General features: G+C 41.5%; 1 protein-coding gene across 2 annotated transcripts in view; it reads left to right on the forward strand.

The window, feature by feature from the left end:
- Positions 1–20,476, forward strand: part of Adamts12 (ADAM metallopeptidase with thrombospondin type 1 motif, 12) — a 307,826-nt gene that overhangs the window by 270,876 nt on the left and 16,474 nt on the right. For both annotated transcript variants that reach the window (NM_001106420.4, XM_087618470.1), the window contains 3 exon segments: positions 7,727–7,906; positions 11,108–11,251; positions 15,847–16,006. In NM_001106420.4, the coding sequence (NP_001099890.2) occupies positions 7,727–7,906; positions 11,108–11,251; positions 15,847–16,006 (484 nt within the window).

The raw sequence follows: 20,476 nt of genomic DNA on the forward strand, positions 1-20,476 counted from the left end.
AAGAGTATTTTTCAGATTTTGCCAAGTGTTGCCCATGTCCCATAATTCCATATGCCTATAATTGAAGATAATAATTTCCTTAGAAATGACACAACACTGAAAAGACAGTCCCTCAAGGAGGTCAAGTCAGGCCTGGGGAATTCTAGCCAATGGAAAGTGTCCAGATGAAGGATTCCAGAACTCATGTCTGGGATTTCACAAGAATTCTTTCTCCTCTATCAACCAGGGAGGTTTCTTTCTGTTTGTTTGGTTTTGTTGTTGTTGTTGTTGTTGTTGTTGTTGTTGTTGTTTGGTTTTCCCAGTTGACAGTTTGATTTTTCAGAGTTTCTCAAAACTACGATTTCAACTTTACCTCTCCATTAGTCTTCAAATCTCTACCCAAATATAAAGACTTAAATGTCTAACAGTCCAGGCTAAACTGCAGTGTTCCCTGAGCCCACCAGCATCAGGCCTGAGGCATCCAGTTACTCTCCAGGGATTTCCCCACCATCATAATCACTGGCTGGGTTGACTTGGCTGACTTCTGGCTCTAAGTGTGCCCTTCTCATGGTTAAGTCTGAATTAAGTAGCTCTAGTGTGCATTTTTTTCATATGTTTGACAGGAAACGGGGTCACTCATTTAGATTTCTACCTTCCTGGTATCTAGAGATAACAAAAATGGCTCTTCCTCTCTGAATTCATCTGGCTGAAATAAAGTAAAGGCTCTTGTCTTAACTTTGCCCCAGGATATTTCTATAGAATTTAGTAAGCCCTAGAGGCAAGCTGGGTAGGGTGGTGCATAGCTGTACTCCTCAGTCTGCTCCAGGATTATCATAAATTTAAGTCCAGCCTGAACCTCGTACTAGGACTGTATAGCAAGACTCTGTCTCATAAAATAAAACAAAACCATCCTAGCGGCAGTGGTGCACTGATAATCAGGCACATCTGGATTGGTAGTCTTGCCCTCTCTCTAGTGTTTATTCATCCAGCCGCCTAGGAGGACTAATGTACGTGTGTCAGAAATAAATTGATAATACTGCTTCTACTTAACCTTTGGGGTTGTGTAAGGGTCAAAGTGTATATTTAATAGCTTTTATTTCTACAACAAACACCTGAGATAATCACCTTATAAAAAAAGAAAAGGTGAATGTAGAGGATTCGATCCATGAACGATTGAGCTCTTTGCTTTGGGCTGTGACATCGATGGTAGGAAGTAGGTAGTGAAGCAATGCTGCCACCTGCTGGTGGAGAGGCGCATACAGAACCGATAAGGGAGAATCCCTTTCAAGGTCCTGTGCCCACAACCACTCCTTAAACTTCTACCACCTCCTATTAGCATCATACTGAAGAACAAGACTTTCACACATGGATCTTTGGAAAACATTCTAGATTTAAACTAAAGCAGTGTGCAAAACATCCATAAGTGGCAAAAGCCTGTTTGTGGGTGGGGGTTGGGGGAGCTCTGGGCAAGATTTATGCTAAACATTGAAGGTCAGAGTGGCTGGTAGGTATTTGCTAACCTCTGATTTCCTGGACTTGGAACAAGGGTTGGTGGACAGGTGAATCCTGTCAGAGGAGTGCTGACTAGAGAAGTTGTTTGTTCCTAGTGCTAACCAAAGTGCCCAGCTGTTCATGAAGTGTAGATCACTTAAACTGCCTGCAGAAGACAGCAGTCACCTATACCGTCAGGTGCCTGGTGCTGAAGCTTTCAAAAAAAAAAGCAATGCCATTATTAACATAGTAAAGGAATTTATACACTCGGTTGAGGGAAATGAGGTTTAAAGTGGCTGTTTATGATGCTTGCTCTACACAGTGTCAGCTACAAGAAATTATCAACTAATGGATAGCTCATCGGACAGTTCATCCCTCCAATTAGAGCATTTCTGGAGGAAGGAAATGGTGCGTAATAAATGTGCACATCAGTGAGGTGACACGCACCAATTTCAGAATGAATTCCTAGGGGAGAGGAAGTTATTCTTATGGTGAGAGAAATGCAAGAAATGACAAAGATGCTCTTGAAAACCCCTCCAGTAGGTCTGCCACCCAAACTACTTCCGATTTTCAGCTCCATACACTTCCTAAAAGAATGCTTTTTGTGTCACCTCAATTATGCAAACTCCTGATTTGACAGTCTCCCTGGTTCTTGGATTGAACACTGTCCTTTTTGGAATTAAGTCAAACAAATCGTATTTCTTCCTGAAACGAATCAGAAATATGTTTTCCCATGGGACAATCCGTCTTCCCACATATGCAACACTGCAATTTCCTTCTAGCAAGAGTTGATTTTATTATCTGTAGCTTTGCTGAAAAATAAGAGGAGACTACACACTGTCCTTAAACCATCGGGTCTCATATATTTGTTAGCTACTCTGTCTCAATCTAGTCCAAGTGTTATGTCTTGTAAGTTTGCATATTTTCTATGGCTTTGCTACATTTTATAAACGTGAAGTTCTACAAATGGATAAAATGAGAAATAGCATTGATTTTTACTAAATATACATAGATCCCTACTCCCTTCCGAAGCACATTCCTAGAAACATATTAAAATTTAATGCATAAAAGCCAGCACATAGAATTCTATATTAGAGAGGTGTCTCCATTCCCCCAAGGAGCATAACTGAGTGGCAAGAAGGCAGATGATACACTGAGAATCTCTTCATTTATTTGACCCTGAGCGTATTAACAATTTAATCTGTTAAAATAAAGCACCAGACTCTTTTTACACCACTAAGCATCTTATATTCAGAGATCCATAAGGAAGAGGTAGTTACAGGAATGGCAATTAAATGGAAGCAACAAGATATCAACCTAGTTGTCTCATGCAATTGGGACACAGAAAATTTGACCCAAGACCATTGATGTGCAGACCACAAGGCCCTCCGTGGTGGCCTCTGCCTACCTTTCCTTACTCTCCCTACCCCTCTTGTTGAATTCTGTCCAATGTGTTGTTTGCAGACAAGCCATGTTGTATCAAATTGTTGAGTCTTTCTACATACCCTTTTCTCTACTTCTCTGTCCTCTGCCCGTTTTTCCTTCACTCCCCTCCTTTATTAAAGCTTCTCTTCAGTTTACACAGTGAAGCTAACTAACCCTCTTTGTAGCATCATAAGGTCTTGAGTGACTTGTGGAATACAATCTAGCATTTATTTAGGTGAATCCCCTCAGCATACCATTGCAAAGCACTTGATGCTTTTCTGATGCAGAGCTTGGAACATGGCAACACTTCAATAACTGGGAAGAAGGAAAGTAAGGGAACAGAGGGACAATTAGAATTTTAGAAATAGTTGTAGCTGGTCTTTGCTACTTTTGTGGTTTCTTCTTACTGCCCTTTACCCTCCCAGTTTCATGCCCCATCACTACATAGGGGAGAAAAGATGACAGAGAGAGAGAGAGAGAGAGAGAGAGAGAGAGAGAGAGAGAGAGAGAGAGAGAGATCCCAGTATTTCTTTTCTTGTTTCTTCTTTGAGCAGGACTACTAACAAAGGACATCAAATGCCCCTTGAATTACTAACAACATCAACAGTCCTCCCTCGGGGACCTAGCATTCACATATGCTATTGAAAGTCCCCAGAATTCAGAACATCACACAATCCTAGAAACTATCTACAACTGGCAAAAACCACACCTCTGCTAGAGCACTAGGCAAATCATAGTCAGATGCTGGGGACTGTCTGAAGCATCCCCACATCTCCAAACCTGGTATTAAAACGAAAGCACATTTTTATAGTATTTCTGTGTTTTTAAAAGAAAAAGATTCCATAACTTTTAAAAACGTCACTACAAATAGTTTTATTAGTTGTTTGAGAAACTCATAATTTGTATTTTGATCTTATTCGTGCCCAGACTCCTCCAGATACAGACCCCTTTCTGTACCAATCTAATTTTGTGTCCTTGTGTTTCTTAACTCGTACAAGTCCTGTTTGTGCCATTCACATATTCTTGGGTCACTACTGGATTTTAAAGGTCTTGTGAATGTGTTTAGCATTTAAAAAAAGAGTAAAAAGCAAGACTTCCTTTTACATTCTATATCCTAGTTTAATATTTGACCTGAAGCTTTGGATGTTCTCAAATCACAACACAGTATAACTGAGGTGATCTTCTCACACTTGGGAATGTTGGGACCATTTAATCACCCAGCTTATCCTTATTTGGATATCAGTGAAAAAAATGGAGTTTTTGGGAAGTCATTTATCCAAGCTCATGCAGCCATTTGGTGCCAGGGTTATAATGAATGCCATGTGATGACCCCTGACCCTGTGCTCCTTAACTTCCTCATTGTATGTTTCTGAAGACTCTGTATGAATCTAGTGTGAAAAGATAACACATATCAAAAGCATCCCCAAGAAGAAGAGGTGAGCATTTCCTTTTCTTTCTATTAGTGAATCCAGCAATAAAGGTATTTTTACTTTCTTTAATTTTATAAACTTAATATAAAAAATTGCAAATAGATTAAAATATCTCACACTCATCCACCATCAAAACAACAGAAAATCCTTGATAGAATGGAATTTATTTCCATTTTACTTTGATTTGGTTTGCAAAACACTTCAGTGACTGTGGCTGACACTGTAACTGGAGAACCATCAGACTTACTTGATTTTGACAGAGCATTAGCTAGTTTTCTTGCTCCCTTATTCTGACTCCTGTCCTCAGTCTGGCCGACAGGCTCCATACTAGGCAATGCAAGTGGGGCAAGAAGAAAATGAGTGCATCAATTGGCATCCTGCACACAAAAGCGAAACGGCATTAGGAGTGAAGTGATTTCAATATGCTGCCACTTCTGCCTTGTTAATGGAAACTTAAGACCCCTATGAAAACAAAACAGAGGGATGGATTTAGAGAGCATCTTCCCTTGTGACTGCCTGCGGCATGTTAGTAAATGTCACTTCCCATTGAATATGTGTAAACTTTCAACAATAGAATAATGCTAATTTGAGGATTGTATTGGGGAATAGTGGCTTATAGCAACAAATAGAACATGAAAAAATAAAAATCTCATTTTACACTTATTTCTTGGGAAATTTTCTTCTCCTCCTTCTCCTAACAGAGCTTATTATAAATTAGCAGCTACTTTTATTTTTTTTTACATGTGCTTAACACACAGGAAGATAAAGATTTGTGTGTGTGTGTGTGTGTGTGTGTGTGTGTGTGTGTGTGTGTGTGTGTGTTTTGTTGGAGCTGTCAGGCTAGTGTTGATCACACTTGACTTGTGAAAACATTAGAGCACCCATCTACCTCTTGGGCAAGCGAGCCCATGTCTTGCCATGTTACAGATGATGCTGTTTAGTGTTGACAACTTGACAGGGTCCAGCTGACTAGGCATGCTCACAAAGGTTATCTTAATTAGCTTAATTGAGTTGGGAAGCCCTTTCTTTTGTGGGCGGCACCATTCCCTAGGTTTGGGTCCTAGACTGTATGAAAGAAGAGAAAGTTAACTAAGCACAAGCATTCCTCTTTCTTCTTGACGGAGGATAGGGCGTAACCAGCTCCCTCAGAATCCTGACACTGTGAGTCCTGTCATTATGGGCTATAACCTACAAATGTAGCTAAAATAAATTCTTTCAAATTGCTCTTTTTCCCCATGGAATTGTAATCATAACAATAGAAACAAACAAAGACACAGGTCAAGATTTTACCAGGTATCTTGGTGCAGGTTTCTGGACAGTGGGAGAAGGTGGAGCCGTAGCTTTGGAATCTTCTACTGAAAGGGATGTGAGGAATTTTCTCTACTCAGTCGCAACCCTACAATGATGATTTCTAGGAAATCCAGGAGTGTGTCATATTTCCAGATTGGAGAGGAGGGTCAGAGGACAACATACAGACACCCTCCAGGAGTATATGTCCTTTCTTGGTGATACATTCTCAGTCAAGACTGTCAATGAAATCACTGTGAAGAATGGAGAGGTAAGGACACTTGCTGGGCAGAGAGGCACACATATCTGGAATCCTAGTGCTCGGGAGACTGAGGCTGGATGTTCAGGATGTCAGACTAGGCTAGGCCACATAGCAAGACACCCTATCTCAAAAACAAAAAAAAAACAAAACAAAAACAAAAACAAAAAAGAAAGAAAAGAGAAGGAAGGAAGGAAGGAAGGAAGGAAGGAAGGAAGGAAGGAAGGAAGGAAGGAGGCAGACATTGGCTTTCCCTTTGGGGGTCAAACTAGCAGTTTCTCAGAATTCATTTTCTTGATTCAACAAATCCATTTTGGCCATTCATGCTTGTCTGGCCCCATGCTGAGTGCCTGTGGTACAGTGCTGAATGGACACTTAGGGCACTTCTTCCATGGTGGTGACAGTGTTAGAAACTATGGACAAAATAACTGAGGTTTCTGTGTGTGTTTCAAATGCTATGCCATGGAGAGAGGAGAAGTGGAAACAAATAACCAGAGCATGTTTGGTTTAAGGAAGACCTTGGCTTTAAAAAGTAGTGAGATGGCCCAGTGGGAAGTGGCGATTGCCTCACAAGCCTGAGGGCCTGGGTTTTAGCCCCAGAATGCATTTAAGTTAAAGGTAGAGAATCAACTTCCCAGAGCTGTTCCCAGATTGTCACATGTGTGCCACAGTGGTGGACACATGCTGATACCCACAAATCATAGGAAGCACTGTGGTAAGTAAGGTCTGTTAAAAATGCTCTCATTTAATCTGATGCTCGAACAAAGGAAAGAGTGGTAGCACAATTCGGAAAGCAGAAGAAGGGACATCTAGGATGTAAGGACCATTAGGGCACACTGTTACACTGGGAGAGTCTACTGATGAGTCCAGGTATCTGTCCTCCCATTTCAGGTCCAAACACACAGCAAATGCAAATGGTGAGGGATCAGGAAAGCGCTCAAAACAAATGGGAGACAGATGAGAGACTAAGTCGTGGCCACAGGCAGCCTAAGCTACCAGTGCTACCCTGGTCCAAATGACATGGAAAGCTGGGAGGTGAACCCTGCAGTTTGCAGATACAGAGCAGGATGCAGGGACTGTTTCGAAAGGTTGGAGTCCAGGGGGAGGGGCTATAATAGGGCTGGTTTGTGGGCTTTCTGTGAACATGTGCCCAGAAGGCAAACATTCAGTGATGGAGGCAGGTAATGACAGCTTTGCTCACTCCTGTGAGTCAAATCACTGAACTCTTACTCAGTCTGTTTCTAAAATATAATCCCTTCCTAAGAGGCATTATAACCTATCCTATATTCTGAGTCATGGATAAAACTGTTCTGTAGTGGAGCTCTGAGGGAGAAGTGAAGGGGACTTGTCAGAGTGGTCCTTCCCTGGGGACCAAAATGCCCTATCCCAGAAGGCCTTGGATGCTGATTTGCTTGAAGCAAATACAGATATTTAGCAGAAATGGCCACCATCTGAGTTAGGCCATAACCTGTGCTGGCCTCTCCAGATTCTCATCTTCTAGTAGCCTGTGAGATGAGAGTTAAACATCCCAATTTACAAATATGCCCTCTGAGGCTCAAAGCTATCCAGTGGGAAATTATGTATCCATAATCAGCCAGGGACAAAACTGGGGTACTCACCCACTGCTGACAGACTTCCAAACTCTCACACTTTGAAACTCTGGTTTCTGATACCAGGAGACCCTATGTAAGAGGTCTGCTTATATGATTGCCTCTCCATAAATATGAAGGAAAGCAGGGTACATGCAGACTGGGCTTGAAGCCCATGCTAGGAGCCTGAACTTCTGCAGTGATGGAGTGTGGGGTCCTTGATGCCAAGAATTCAGCTGTTACCTGTGACTTTGCTCTCCATTCAGTGCTCTCGAAACTGCAGTGGAGGTTTCAAGATTCGTGAGGTTCAGTGCATGGACGGCGTGGACCATCACCGGAGCCTAAGGCCATTTCACTGTCAGTTCCTGGCCGGCGTTCCTCCTCCGCTGAGTATGAGCTGTAATCTGGAGCCTTGCGAAGAGTGGAAAGTGGAACCCTGGAGCCAGGTATGCTGCTCAGTAGGGACACGCAGCATCTCAGAGACTGAGTCTGATAGACCATGAATTGTTGTGTTAACACATGAGTTTAGAAGTTACAGAAGACCACACTGGAATCATGCCAAAGATTCAGTTCCATTTAGTGACCCCACCCTGTATGAGGGAAGCAGCCACCTTGCAGGAGCTGAAAAAATTCCACTGGGAAAATGATATGGTACGTTTTCAACTATGACAGCGAAGTGCTTTATTAGAACGTGATCTCACAATGGACATATTGTTTAATCAGAGGCCCTGCTGGGGATATGAACACATGAGATGATTCAAAATAGACGACTTTGATGAGCAATGTATAATAATAGCCTTGCACACCTGTCTAAGCCTTCTTCAGTCAGGCTGAGAATAATGGTCAGATCCTTCTCATCCCATATAATTTTAGATTTATATCTCAGCTAAATACATGGAAGACTGTTTGCACAAATAAAAGAAAGCGTGCATGTCTCTTTTGTAGGATGGTTATCTCTGCTGGATTTTGGTGTCTAGAATGTGAAAACAAGATTATTTTCCTCTGGTAAAGTATGATAGTCTCATTTCCCAGTAGATAAACACACCAATGGTTAAAACATACTCCCAAGTATGCCCACGCACCAAAGATGAGAAGCCAAAACTATAAGGCACTGTGAGTGTGTACATGGGGTATTTTATTGCCTGTTTTAATTCTCACAATGACATTAGGCAGTAGGTCTTACTCATTCCATTTTATAGATTTTTTAACTCAATGAGGCTAAGAAATACACCTGAGGTTCCACAACTAGAAAATAAATGATAAAGTACTTATTCAAGCAGCAGTCAGTGCCTATATAGAACTTGACTCAATGAGCATTAAGCAGAGAGATAACTAGGGAGTAGGACCGAGTCATTAACTCTTTTATGGGTACCTGCAATGCATACAGGAAGGTAACAGATATGAATATAGTGAAACTGTTCAAAATAGACTACTCTGATGGGCAATGTATAATAGACTGTCCAAGCCTTCTGCAGTCAGGCTGACAATAATGGTCAGGTTCTTCTCACCCCATATAATTTCAGATTCAGAGCCTGAAGACACAGACTTAGTACAGATAACTGACTTCCACTGGGACTTTGTACTTCACTCTGGGCCACTAACTCATGTTGATGCCTAGGTATCAGAACCACCCTGTGGTGTTGCCTGGGTTAGTGTGGGACATTAAGACACTGTCTTCTAGTTCCCTGTTTCCCCTCCTTCCTTTTCTTTCTAAACTCTGGAATGGAGTACCTGTTGTTCCCACACCTCCCAGGCCTCCAAGTTCCTCTCATACGCTAACTAAGCCTAACTTGGACCTGCTTAGGCAAAGAAGTTGAGATATACTGGCCAGAGAAATAGCATTTTCAGGCTATCAAAGATGATCAGTCAAAGACCAGTAGTGGTGGCACACACCTTTAAGCTTGCCATGTGGAGAGGCAGAGGATTGCAAATCTCTGTGAGTTGGAGGCCGGTATGGTCTACATAGTAAATTCCAGACCTGTCAGGCTGTATAGTGAGACCCTGAGTCAGTCCTCACAATGATGATCAGCCAGGTCTTCTTTCTTAAGGAAAAGATATTATTTTTGTATTTCCTCAGTAACTGGGGAGCCCCAATATTAATCTGTCCCCCCAAAGGCTTTCTACCACCAACTTTTCTAAATGTCTTTGTCCTGAGAAAACTACATCGTTGGAAGACATCTCTTTGAAGACACAATAGATATGGGAACGGTAACTCCTGGAGCTTTTCAAATATTGAACACCTTTAGATGTTTTTCATTAACCTATCTTAATGCTGCCCTATTTAATGGCTTGTTGCCCTGAGAATATTCTGGGCCCATTTGGGAAATGTCAGACATCTCAGACTAATTAAAGGGCCAATGTATTTTAGCTATGGCAATGCCTCTACATCAGTGGCAATCAAATGTTGGTACATTTCCAAATCATCTTGTTAACATATAGAGGGATGGGATGATCCCCAGAGGGTCCAATTAGGGGGTCTCAGTTGGGAAGCTTGGAATATACAATGTATTTTGACCAAGTAGAAGGAAAAGAAGGTAAAAATAATCAGGATGGATTGGTGGTATCTACTTGGTCAAGTGGCCCTGAACCCATCTGCACATATGCAGAGCCATGGACTCCCAAGCTGGAATACTTGGTTCCTCACATGGGGTTACAAACAGATTGAATAAAAGATGGCAGAATGTAGGTTGTGTTTCAAAGCTGGAATTTTCTGAAGGTAACATGTCAGGGCATTTATTAAACATACATAACTATGTGTATATAATATTCCTGTTTTCTGTGACACTGCCATATGTATAGTGACTCATGTGATAGACCTGATTTTGACATTTTCAAGGTCTTCTCATTGTTTTTGCATTACTTTTCAGTGTGTTAGTGATGTTAATTTCTGCTTATAATTATCATGCACATGAGACCATGTATCATATAAAATCATTCTGATAAGCAACAAGCTGACATTTTAGAAGCATATCCCTACAACAATCCACCTTGCTAACTTGAGTTTCTAGTGTGAATATTATAATCTGTATATCACATTTCTTAGCAAACCCATCAATTTTACTAACTAAAGGAAACTTCCACTCTAAAATCTTATATATTGCAGAAGGAAGACCATCATATTTCATTAAGAAGTAAGCAATGTGTCTCCTTGCTTTTAAAATTAACTTAAAAGTGTATTTATGTATATGAGTGCCTGCATGTATTACAGCATAGGTGTCCCTGGTGCCTGCAGAGGCCAGAAAAGGGCATCAGATCTCCTGGCACTTGAGGTGGACAGTGTTAGCCACCATATGGGTGCTGGAAATCAAACCTGAGGCCTCTGGAAGAACAGCCAATGCTCTTAATTTCAGATCCGTCTCTCCAGCCCCATAATCACAAATTTAAAAACCTAAACGTTACATTGTTGTTATCAAAAACTTGTGCCACAGGGCAAAACTGATAACATGTCTGCTCTTTTACATTGGATATGCAGGTACCCTAACATCTATACTGAGAAACCGCTCCTTTAAGGAACCTGCGAAGATACTCCAGGTTCTCGTGTCAATACTGTGTTCTCTAGTACACAGCTGACAGGAGAGCAGATGTTTGCCCGTATCACTGAGTGCTCCGACACCCACTTTTTACCAACCGCCTGTGCTGTGTGTCAGTGTTCTAGGTCCTGTGGAGGCGGTGTTCAGGAGAGAGGAGTGTTTTGCCCAGGAGGTCTCTGCGACTGGACAAAAAGACCTGCATCCACTGTGCCCTGCAACAGACACCTTTGCTGTCACTGGGCCACTGGGAACTGGGAACTGGTAAGAGTTGGTTATAGGTGCTTTGTTCCACCTTGGCTTTCTACAAAGAAAATTTATAGCACATTTTTAAAATTTCTAAATTTCCTGGGAGGCAGGCTGGCTTTGGGGTCCAGGGGCAGGCATGTCAATCTGCCATGGATTCAGATTGAAAGGACTATGGGGCTCAGACATAGGGGGATAGAACCCATGTCTGCTGGGCTCTGTTGGTGCCCCAGGTGGTGTGGGTATTGCGGCAGGGGTCTCACTTGTGTCTCTAGTTATGGCAGACCTCCTGTGAGACAGGTAGGCTGGTGGGGGCGGGGGTTGCAGGCACGCCAATCTGCCAAGGGTTCAGATGGAGGTGCAGAGCAGAAGGACAATGGGACTCAGGGAGAGCTGGATGGACACTATTTCAATTACATTACATAGGTATATGTGCATGTGCTTATTAATTCATTGACTGGTTATATGTAATTTTAGATAAACATAAAATAATATAATTCCCTATGTCATTTTCAGATGTCCTTGGTGCCATTTGTCCCCCCTCTTCCCTCTTCCTCTGTGTTGCCCTCCTGCCCTGAACCCCAGTAAATTTCTCCCAACCATTTTTCCATTTCCCCCTTGATAGCAATGGTGTCCTATATTTTAATCATGCATCTGCATGCATGTTGTATGGGTGTGCAAGCTTAAGTGCAGTGCCCTTGGAGGACAGAAGGACGGGATACCCTACGGCTAGATTGCACGCCACCTGATGTTGGTGTTAGGCCCCAATCCTGAGTCCTCTGGAGGAGTGGGAAGCGCCCATAACTGCTAAGCCATCTCTCCAGCCCCTCGACCTTAGCTTCCCTACCCGTTTTTCCTTTGGACGCGTGGTGGGCCTTCACTACTTTTACCTGACATGTCACATGTTTACATGTAACTGATATGCCATGTGTTTCCGTGTGTTTCACTTCCAGGTGTGTCAAAAGTTGCTTCATAGCTGCTGGGAGTTTGGGTTCATTATCTGGAGTTTAAAAGAGAGTGGAAAAAATACTTTCAAAAGGGAAAAGATCAGATAACAAAAATATTCCAGATGCTCCAGGCCAATAGAAAGGTTATTTTTGGCCCTCAAGCCCTTGGGTTCCTTTCTTAGAATTAATTATAGTCACATATTGAAGCTTTAGGCTTAGTCTGACTTTGTGAGTTTAGGCCTTTCTTTTGTCCACAAAGCAGTTTGCCAGATGGCCAACCTGCTTGATGGTGAAGTAAACAAAATAATTAAACTATAAGTGAGAGAAAGATTATCATCCTAGCATTAATTACAAAATGGGATAAAAGTTCCACATCCCATAGACAAATTCTGCCAGTGTTCTGACTTATCCGATGTGAGGTCTACAGGAAATAGGGTAATGATTAATGTGAGAGGACTCAGTCCATGGTGAACAGTGCCCACACCTCTGGGCAAGTGGGTCTCTTTATATAACTGAGTAAGCTGGAGGGAAATCCAGGGAGCATCATGCTTCCATGGCTCCTGCCTCAATTCCTGCCTCCTGGTTCCTGCTTCATCTACCTAGATGATGAGTAGAGAAGCCAAATAAACCTTCCTTTCCCCAGAGACTGTGGTCAGTGTTTGCCATGGCAAGAGGAAACAAACTAATACACATACTCTTCATGCAACAATTTTATCTTAGAGTAAAGAAAAAGAAAGGGGGATTAAATGATCTAGGATGATAAACAGTAAGCCAGAAATCCCAAATTCCCAAAATGCTAGTCCACGATTTTCCCAGATTCTTGTTTGTTTATTCTCTTTCTTCCTTCCGACCTTTGTTACAGACTTATTGATACAGAATGTTTTACCTGAGTAGGCATTGTTTCATTGTTCCTTGCCAATACTTGTGGAAGATTTGATTAAAATTATATTCAGATTTAGTCTCAGAAAACTCTTTTACATTTAAACAAGAGCCATCACCCCCCCCCCGTGCTTCATGCTTTATGTACAGTAAAATAAAATAGACAAATAGACATGAAGAAAGAGTCACATTTGCCATCCTGTCATCTGTGAGGTCTCTGTAAGGTGTGAGGTTTGGTGTTCAGAGTTGATTGCTAGTATTCCTGCATGAAAATTCTCTTATCTAGTGTTCTGAGCCTCCAATCATTTTTCAAGTGGCAAATGAGTCCTTTAAGCTTAATGACTTTCCCATTTAGCAACTTTTTGAGCTAGTCAGTCAGTGGGCATTTGTGGAACATCATGTTCATTGCTGTGAAACCTAAAGAATGGGGAACTTGATTCTACTCTGAAAACTTTTGCTCGGATGAGAAAGATAAGCCTAAGAAATAACAAACCACCTTCCACCAAGGTGGCATCAAAAGCAAAGGAGGAACCTCATGACCCTCCAAAGTCAAGTGAAGGCCTTAAGAGCTAAGAAGGTAGTGATGAAGGGCATCCACAGGCTACAAAAAGACCTTTGCACATCACCCAACTCCCAACAGCCCAAGTCCCTGTGGCTTTAGAGGTAGCCCAAACACCCTTGACAGGGCATGTGCGGAAGAAGCAAGCTTGACCACTATGCTATCAACAAATCCCCCCTGACCATTGAGTCAGCCATGAAGAAGAAAGAAGACAGCAACAAGACAGCAACGCCACTCCATTGTGGATATCAAGGCCAGCAAGCAGCAGATCAAACAGGCTGTGAAGAAACTCTATGACATTGATGTGGTCAAAGCCAATACCCTGATAAGGCCTGACAGACAGAAGGTGTATGTTTGACTGGCTCCTCATTGTGATGCTCTGTATGTTGCCAAGAAGATTGGGATCATCTGCACTGAGGAGAACTGGCTAATTCTAAATACACACCTTTTCCACCAGCTAAACAAATGAAAAAACCATAAGTGTGTATTGCCTCATAGTAGACAAAGCATGGAGCCAGCATAAAGGTCCCTCAGTGGATGAATGTAAAAACGACATGGAACAAACATAAACAGAACATCATTCTACCTTAGAAAGGAAGCCTACACACTGCATCATAGATGAACTAGCAGTAATTATGCTAACAGAAATAAGTTAGTCGAGGATGGGCTACTGTGTGCTTCTACTTAGTAAGATTCCTACAGAGATCAAAGGACATCCAAAAGATATGTTTACCAGGAGCTGGAATATAGATGGACGGTGGTGGTAAATGGTTTAAAAATACAGTTTCAATTTGCTAAGATTAAAATGTTCAATAGATGTTTGGTATACCCTTGAGAAGGTTCTTGAGGCTGCTACAGTATGTGCATAACAAAGATTAAAATAAACTTGTTTCCGGTGTCATGCACCTGGAACGCCAGTACCTGGGAGCAGGAGACAGAATCATCAATAGAGCGACATACCAAGACCTTGTCTCAAAAACTAAACAGAAAGTGTGTGTGGGTGTGTGTGTGTGTGTGTGTGTGTGTGTGTGTGTGTGTGTGTGTTGTGCACAGGCTGACAATAGGAACTTTTATGGATCTTTGTATTTTGCAACAAATAAAAGAATTTATAAAATAGTCATAATTTCTTACATTCTTAAGAATTGCCTCAAGGAAGTTGCTTCAACAAACCAGAGACTAACCCTCCTACTGCATGTGCCCAGCCCTGGTGTTGTATAGCATCTGACATACGAGTAGAGCTGGAGATCAATCATGGGACAGCAAGCCTGAAACTCAAAGGCCCATATACCCGTTCCCGCCCTATTTACATGAAGTCTTTATTCAGCCCTATGTCCATTTCCGGTTGATCTCTCGCCAACTTCTTTCATTCTACTCTTATCCCTCCTAACAATGCCATCCCTTCTTCTCTAGACCCAAACGAATACCAGAGAAACCAGAAAACACTATGACTTAAATAGTGAATTTTCTTCTCTTTTTCTTTCAATTCAACCTGTCTTCTTATGGTTCACATCATGTCTTCATAGTATCAAGGTGAATGCTTCTCATGCATTCACGGTGTCGAGAGGAGTGCTTAGATTGAGAGTTTTCATCAGAATCAAGGCTATAAACCCTCTAAACACCATCTTTCATCCTCATTCCTCCATACATGTGTGCTCCATCACACTCACTTTGCATGATGCAACAGAAAATCTGGTTTCTCATTCTCTATGGTTGGCAGAATGCATAGCCACCGACCATACCTTCTTGTGCGTCATTCACCTTCAAATGGAATCCCTCTCTGTGTCTCTCTTACAAATTTCCAAGGAAGTGGTTAACTGGTTCATCTTGGCTGAAGTACCTTCTCCTAGATGAGTCAAGAACGGTATAGTAAGCATGGATCTGCGGCACTAGCATTAGCATCTAAACCTCTATGCTGTAGCTGTGTCATAGGAGCATTGGGGCATTCTCAAATGTGGGGGAAAGGAACACATTTTACAGAGAACTCATCTCCATAATGTGAGGCCACAGTCATCCCAACAGCCTTGAAAGCAGGGCTCTTCCTAAACGCACGTCTTGGACTGCTTTGGATTTCAACTACAGCAATGTAGTACTTTATTACAGCTTAGTCTCCCAGCAAACCTAGTTCCAAATGGCTCGTGGGAATTTAGATTTCTCTCATTGACTATGGTGGGATGCTCCCTCAGCAGTCCTGGGGAAGAAGTTCAACTCTTTCTGTGTCTCTCTTTCAGTGCACCACTTCCTGTGGTGGTGGCTCTCAGAAGAGGACCGTTCATTGCATCCCTTCAGAAAACAGTACAACTGAAGATCAAGACCAGTGTTTCTGTGACCACCAAGCCAGACCCCCAGAATTCCAAAACTGCAACCAGCAAGCCTGCCGGAAGAGTGCTGGTAGGTGACTGGGTTGCTCAGGTGGAGCAGGGCTGCAGGGGTGGAGACTGCGTTGTGTAAGGCATCATTCACAATTCAGCTTGAGGATAGTTCTCTGGCCCCTTGGCTGAACAGAAAATCTCAATGCAGAGGAAGCTAGACAGCAACTTTCAGAGGAAGTGATATGATTTAATAAATTTTGGTTGATTCTTTGATGAGTTACTGTATCTTTACATCTGATCTCCTGTCTCAGAGCATATTTATGCTGATGGCATCCCACACAGATAAGAATTACTTTGGGTTTCTTTTCTTTCCTTTGTTTGCAGATGTCTGATATTCTACCCTTTCTCAGGAATCCATCCAAGTACAGAATAAATATACTGTCTTAGGTCAGGTTGCTCAGAAGCAAGCTCTGAAGTGAATTTCATTAAGGACATAATCTCAGGGAAGATAATTAGGGAGAGGAAGAAGGGAAGAAGCATAACATAAAAAAAAAAAAACAAAAAAATCACAAAAACAGGCACAGCCAGGATGGCCCAGTACACTAAGCTCTCTTGGGCTACCTGAGGGGAATTGAATTTGCCAGCATTTAAAGCTCCATACTAAAGACAAAGGTGCTCTGGTAATCTGTGACAGTCTTTCTACGAGTCAGGATATCTTGAAATTAAAGGTAGAAGACTGCAGTTAATTCATGTAAAGGGAGATGAACAAGGACAGAGGCGAAGGTCGAGAGACGAGATCCAGGTGCTACTTGTAAGAGTCTGGATTTTGTGGCAGAGGAAGGAGATAAACGCTGTTCCTGTATTTCTTTTTTTTTTCATAGCAGGCAAAAGATTTAACCTATATTTCACGAATGGAGATATAACAAATGACAACTAATCACAGAAAAACCTTCTTGACATTATGAGTTTTTAGAGAAATGCAAAATATTACCATTTAGAATGACAACCATGAAAAACTAATACAATACCACATCCTGACAAGACTGTATAGCAACTAGACCTTTGCTATATTCCTTATGATACTACAAAATCATACAGTTATCTTAGAAATCACTGACAGTTTCTTCAAAAGATAAGTCTATATCTACTGTGTAGTGAAGGCATTATTTGTTAAGTGTTTACTTTAGACAAAAAATATTTATATTCTTTGCAAAATCTATATATAGATGCTTGCAAAATAGCTATCGACAAGCTCCTTAAACAAGAGATAAATGAGATGTTCCTTAATGGAAGAAACTGGAAAATAAATTGATATATCTACACAATGAGATACTACTTAACAATATAAAGAAGCACGGTAGTGACAATACAATAATATAGAAAAATGATAAATCTCTAAGATGTTACGCTGAGTGAAAGAAGCCAGTCTCAAAAGATTATATAGTGTACAGTTCTGTTTGCATTATGTCAAGGAAAACAGCAAAACTGTAGGGAAGAGAGAAAAGCTTAGTATGTCATGTCTTATGAGGAAGAGAATATGATGGTATTCTGTTGCATATGATTACATGTTCATTTTATTTTTTTTTACATTTTATTTTATTTTTTTATTAACTTGAGTATTTCTTATATACATTTCGAGTGTTATTCCCTTTCCCGGTATCCGGGCAAACATCCCCCTCCCCCCCTTCCTTATGGGTGTTCCCCTCCCAACCCTCCCCCCATTGCCGCCCTCCCCCCAACAATCACGTTCACTGGGGGTTCAGTCTTAGCAGGACCCAGGGCTTCCCCTTCCACTGGTGCTCTTACTAGGATATTCATTGCTACCTATGAGGTCAGAGTCCAGGGTCAGTCCATGTATAGTCTTTAGGTAGTGACTTAGTCCCTGGAAGCTCTGGTTGCTTGGCATTGAGGTACATATGGGGTCTCGAGCCCCTTCAAGCTCTTCCAGTTCTTTCTCTGATTCCTTCAACGGGGGTCCTATTCTCAGTTCAGTGGTTTGCTGCTGGCATTCGCCTCTGTATTTGCTGTATTCTGGCTGTGTCTCTCAGGAGCGATCTACATCCGGCTCCTGTCGGTCTGCACTTCTTTGCTTCATCCATCTTGTCTAATTGGGTGGCTGTATATGTATGGGCCACATGTGGGGCAGGCTCTGAATGGGTGTTCCTTCTGTGTCTGTTTTAATCTTTTCCTCTCTATTCCCTGCCAAGGGTATTCTTGTTCCCCTTTTAAAGAAGGAGTGAAGCATTCACATTTTGATCATCCGTCTTGAGTTTCATTTGTTCTAGGCATCTAGGGTAATTCAAGCATTTGGGCTAATAGCCACTTATCAATGAGTGCATGCCATGTATGTCTTACTGTGATTGGGTTAGCTCACTCAGGATGATATTTTCCAGTTCCAACCATTTGCCTATGAATTTCATAAAGTCGTTGTTTTTGATAGCTGAGTAATATTCCATTGTGTAGATGTACCACATTTTCTGTATCCATTCCTCTGTTGAAGGGCATCTGGGTTCTTTCCAGCTTCTGGCTATTAATAAACAAGGCTGCAATGAACATAGTGGAGCACGTGTCTTTTTTATATGTTGGGGCATCTTTTGGGTATATGCCCAAGAGAGGTATAGTTGGATCCTCAGGCAGTTCAATGTCCAATTTTCTGAGGATCCTCCAGACTGATTTCCAGAATGGTTGTACCAGTATGCAATCCCACCAACAATGAAGGAGTGTTCCTCTTTCTCCACATCCTCGCCAGCATCTGTTGTCCGCTGAGTTTTTGATCTTAGCCATTCTCACTGGTGTGAGGTGAAATCTCAGGGTTGTTTTGATTTGCATTTCCCTTATGACTAAAGATGTTGAACATTTCTTTAGGTGTTTCTCAGCCATTCGGCATTCCTCAGCTGTGAATTCTTTGTTTAGCTCTGAACCCCATTTTTTAATAGGGTTATTTGTTTCCCTGCGGTCTAACTTCTTGAGTTCTTTGTATATTTTGGATATAAGGCCTCTATCTGTTGTAGGATTGGTAAAGATCTTTTCCCAATCTGTTGGTTGCCGTTTTGTCCTAACCACAGTGTCGTTTGCCTTACAGAAGCCTTGCAGTTTTTTGAGATCCCATTTGTCGATTCTTGATCTTAGAGCGTAAGCCATTGGTGTTTTGTTCAGGAAATTTTTTCCAGTGCCCATGTGTTCCAGATGCTTCCCCAGTTTTTCTTCTATTAGTTTGAGTGTGTCTGGTTTGATGTGGAGGTCCTTGATCCACTTGGACTTAAGCTTTGTACAGGGTGATAAGCATGGATCAATCTGCATTCTTCTACATGTTGACCTCCAGTTGAACCAGCACCATTTGCTGAAAATGCTATCTTTTTTCCATTTGATGGTTTTGGCTCCTTTGTCAAAAATCAAGTGACCATAGGTGTGTGGGTTCATTTCTGGGTCTTCAATTCTATTCCATTGGTCTATCTGTCTGTCTCTGTACCAATACCATGCAGTTTTTATCACTATTGCTCTGTAATACTGCTTGAGTTCAGGGATAGTGATTCCCCCTGAAGTCCTTTTATTGTTGAGGATAGCTTTAGCTATCCTGGGTTTTTTGTTATTCCAGATGAATTTGCAAATTGTTCTGTCTAACTCTTTGAAGAATTGGATTGGTATTTTGATGGGGATTGCATTGAATCTGTAGATTGCTTTTGGTAAAATGGCCATTTTTACTACATTAATCCTGCCAATCCATGAGCATGGGAGATCTTTCCATCTTCTGAGGTCTTCTTCAATTTCCTTCTTCAGTGTCTTGAAGTTCTTATTGTACAGATCTTTTACTTGCTTTGTTAAAGTCACACCGAGGTACTTTATATTATTTGGGTCTATTATGAAGGGTGTCGTTTCCCTAATTTCTTTCTCGGCTTGTTTCTCTTTTGTGTAGAGGAAGGCAACTGATATATTTGAGTTAATTTTATACCCAGCCACTTTGCTGAAGTTGTTTATCAGCTTTAGTAGTTCTCTGGTGGAACTTTTGGGATCACTTAAATATACTATCATATCATCTTCAAATAGTGATATTTTGACTTCTTCTTTTCCGATCTGTATCCCCTTGACCTCCTTTTGTTGTCTGATTGCTCTGGCTAGAACTTCAAGAACTATATTGAATAAGTAGGGAGAGAGTGGGCAGCCTTGTCTAGTCCCTGATTTTAGTGGGATTGCTTCAAGTTTCTCTCCATTTAGTTTAATGTTAGCAACTGGTTTGCTGTATATGGCTTTTTTGTATATGCTGTATATGGCTGTATATGTTCAGGTATGGGCCTTGAATTCCTATTCTTTCCAGGACTTTTATCATGAAGGGGTGTTGAATTTTGTCAAATGCTTTCTCAGCGTCTAATGAAATGATCATGTGGTTTTGTTCTTTCAGTTTGTTTATATAATGGATCACGTTGATGGTTTTCCTTATATTAAACCATCCCTGCATGCCTGGGATGAAGCCTACTTGGTCATGGTGGATGATTGTTTTGATGTGCTCTTGGATTCGGTTTGCCAGAATTTTGTTGAGTATTTTTGCGTCGAT

This window comes from Rattus norvegicus, chromosome 2 (genome assembly GCF_021556685.1).
Source record: "Rattus norvegicus strain SHRSP/BbbUtx chromosome 2, alternate assembly SHRSP_T2T, whole genome shotgun sequence".
NCBI lineage: Eukaryota > Metazoa > Chordata > Mammalia > Rodentia > Muridae > Rattus > Rattus norvegicus.